At 46.9% G+C, this 2,945-nt stretch overlaps 1 protein-coding gene across 1 annotated transcript; it reads right to left on the reverse strand.

The window, feature by feature from the left end:
• Positions 1-708: 708 nt before the first annotated feature.
• LOC104451958 (3-ketoacyl-CoA synthase 4) lies at positions 709-2,462 on the reverse strand. Its single transcript, XM_010066501.3, has one exon. It carries the CDS (start codon positions 2,441-2,443, stop codon positions 1,019-1,021), a length of 1,425 nt encoding a protein of 474 aa, XP_010064803.3. The 5' UTR covers positions 2,444-2,462; the 3' UTR covers positions 709-1,018.
• Positions 2,463-2,945: the final 483 nt, after the last annotated feature.

The raw sequence follows: 2,945 nt of genomic DNA on the forward strand, positions 1-2,945 counted from the left end.
TCTAGTTATACTGTAGTGTTTAGTTAATTCATGAAGAAATCGAACCGAAAGCCTCATGAACTTTGGAGGCGGCGCACATGTTTGTGCCCGAACTTTCAACTGCCACGTAAAGCGGTGGGTGTTATAGTGTGGGTGGAGTTATTTATTTGTTCTTGCAATAACAAAAGATGGTGTTCATTATAATTGGCAACAGCTTGATTCTCAACAAAAGTGTTATCATAGTCAAGCTCGACAAAGGCAACCGCACGGCGAAGGATGGCAGCTTTTTCTTCTTCTTTTTTGGATAATAACACAAACGATCTATAACCTTTAACCCATTGTGCAATTTGGTTCATGAATTTTTAATTTATTCAATCCTATCCCTGAATTTTTTGATACATATTTAATACAGTTTTTGAGTTATATGAAAATGCTCAATGTAATTCCTGATTTTGAATTATGGAAGAATTACATTGAACATTGAATTATGGAAGAATTACATTGAATATTTTCATATAATTCAGAGAATGTATTGAATATATAAGAAAAGTTTAAAGACTATATTGACCAAATTAAAAGTTCATAAACCACATTATATATTGAATTAAAATTCAAAGATCATAGGAAATAAATTAAAAGTTGATAGACCAAATTATAAATTGGGCTAAAGTTCAGGAATTATTTGTGTTAATTTATTTTTTCTTTTTTTCTTTTTTTGGTGACTAACGATGCACGGTAGAAAAGAAGAGAGAAAGAACAGGGTAAGAACAATGGGAAATAGATTTGCATCCTCCTATTTCACTCGTGAGTAATGCCACTGTTTGTTGTTTTCTCAAAAAGTGTAATCCACGACTTCAAATTTACCTTGTAAATCGAGAAGATTTCGATCCACTTACAACCACAATTCCCTATAAGTCAAATGAACAGTGAATTCATTTAAGTTCATTTGACTTCATATAAGTTAGGTGATCTTAAAAACACTGTACTTATGAAAAAAAAATCGCCCAATTTATGACTTAGAATTAAGTCTGACAAACTTTCAGGTAGCACTTATTGGGTACCTATGAATGCAATCGTTCCATGGATTATCCTCCTCCTCTTGCTCGCGTGAACTCCTCAGCGACCTCCACACCAAACTTCCCACCTTAAATCCAGTCCCGAACGCCAGCATCCACACCCTGTCCCCTCTCTCGATCCTCCTCTTCGCTTCGAAATACGCCAGCTCATAGAACACGAGACTGCTCGACGTGTTGCCGAACCGATGCAGGCTCATCCGAGCCGGCTCGGTGGCCTCGTCGCTCAGCCGCAGGACCCGTCCCACCTGCTCGATCACTGCCTTCCCCCCCACGTGTATGCAAATGTGCTCAAAGCACGTCGTGAAGTCCGGCACCGCCGGTTTCACATCCCCGCGAGATAATGCCGAGACGAGCGCCGAGCATGCGTAGGAGACTAGCTGGCTCAGCGGCAGGACCCGGGGAGCGAGTATCTTGATGTGCTCCCGGAGGTTAGTTGCGGCGGCACGAATCAAATCCTTGGTGAGCGCAACCCCCGTGTTTCCCTTCTCGTCCTCTTCCTGGAACGCGGCCCTGTAAGCGCGGTCGTCCGCCCCATGGTGAGTCCTGAGTGAGCGAACGAGCTCGAACTTGGCAGCAGGGCGGCGGGCTGCCTCATTGTTCAACAATACGGCGGCGCAGCCGACACGGAAGATGCAGTTGGTCACGAGCATCGACCGGTTGTCCCCAAAATACCAGTTCAGGCTGATGCTCTCGGTTATCACCACGAGGGCATAATGGACATCACCGCTTTGACGCAGGATTTTCGCCGCCAGGTCTATAGAGAGCACGCCGGAGCTACATCCCATGCCGCTCAAGTCATACGCCTTGACGTCGGGCCTGAGCTTGTACCGATTCACAATAAGTGACGAGAGAGATGGCGTCGGCGAGAAGCTGCCGCACGTGACTACCAGCACGTCGATGGCACGAGGGTGGACGGCCGTCTTCGCGAGGAGCGAGTCGACGGCCGAGAAGATGCCTTCCCGGGCTTCTTGCACGGCGGACTCCAGCCTCGCCTCCTCGTAGTCGGCCCGGAACATGAAGGGCGGGCCGTACGTCTCGTCGCCGAGGCCCGACTTGAGGTATATCTTCCGCATGAAGTCCTCGCTCTCGGGGCTGAAGCGCTGGCTCCTGCGCACGAAGCTCTCCGAGACTCCATACGTGCACTTGCGGCCGGAGCCCGGCTTGAAGCACGAGTAGTCGACGAGGAAAACCGGGGCCGGGCGAGAGTAGCACCGGCGGAGGACAACGATGCCGATGCCGATGCCGACGCATGCGAAAGGAACGAACGAGGAGAGAGGAGAGGGAGAGAGGAAGCGAATGCGGGGAAGGAGGAGGAAAGCGGAGATGATGAAGAGGCATGCGGCGGAGGTGATCTGGAGGATTTGGAAGACGCGTTTGATGAGTTTCATGTCTTAGCAGGAGATCACGCTAGGGCTTCTGGTTTTGGTTGGGGCTGGCAATACATATATATATAGATATATGCTGGAGGTTCTTCGCCTTTGCTTTGCACGGTTTTCATGCAGGCGCCGCCGCTGGTCTTCAATAAATCGATCCACCTGTACGTGTTAAGTATCGTAGGCGCCATTGTAAATGGCGACAGTTGGTGGTTGATAACTTCGCATTAAATTTAAGGATAAAAGTCTTAGCGGACAGCACTGCCGGTGCCAGGGGCAACGGTGCAATCTACACCCCATATTTTGCTAAGGAAATCAAAATCCCGTTCGGTGGGATAATCTCACCGAGCGGGATTCCCATTGAAAATGAAACTTGCCAGTAAAAGGGAGAAAAAGGAAACATAAAATTATTAATTATCAAAATTCACATAATCACAATATTTGATTTAAATCCTTGTATTACAAACTATTCTGATGCGACGATAAACGTTTTTTTACCTAAAATTTATGATAAATT

This window comes from Eucalyptus grandis, chromosome 6, assembly GCF_016545825.1.
Source record: "Eucalyptus grandis isolate ANBG69807.140 chromosome 6, ASM1654582v1, whole genome shotgun sequence".
NCBI lineage: Eukaryota > Viridiplantae > Streptophyta > Magnoliopsida > Myrtales > Myrtaceae > Eucalyptus > Eucalyptus grandis.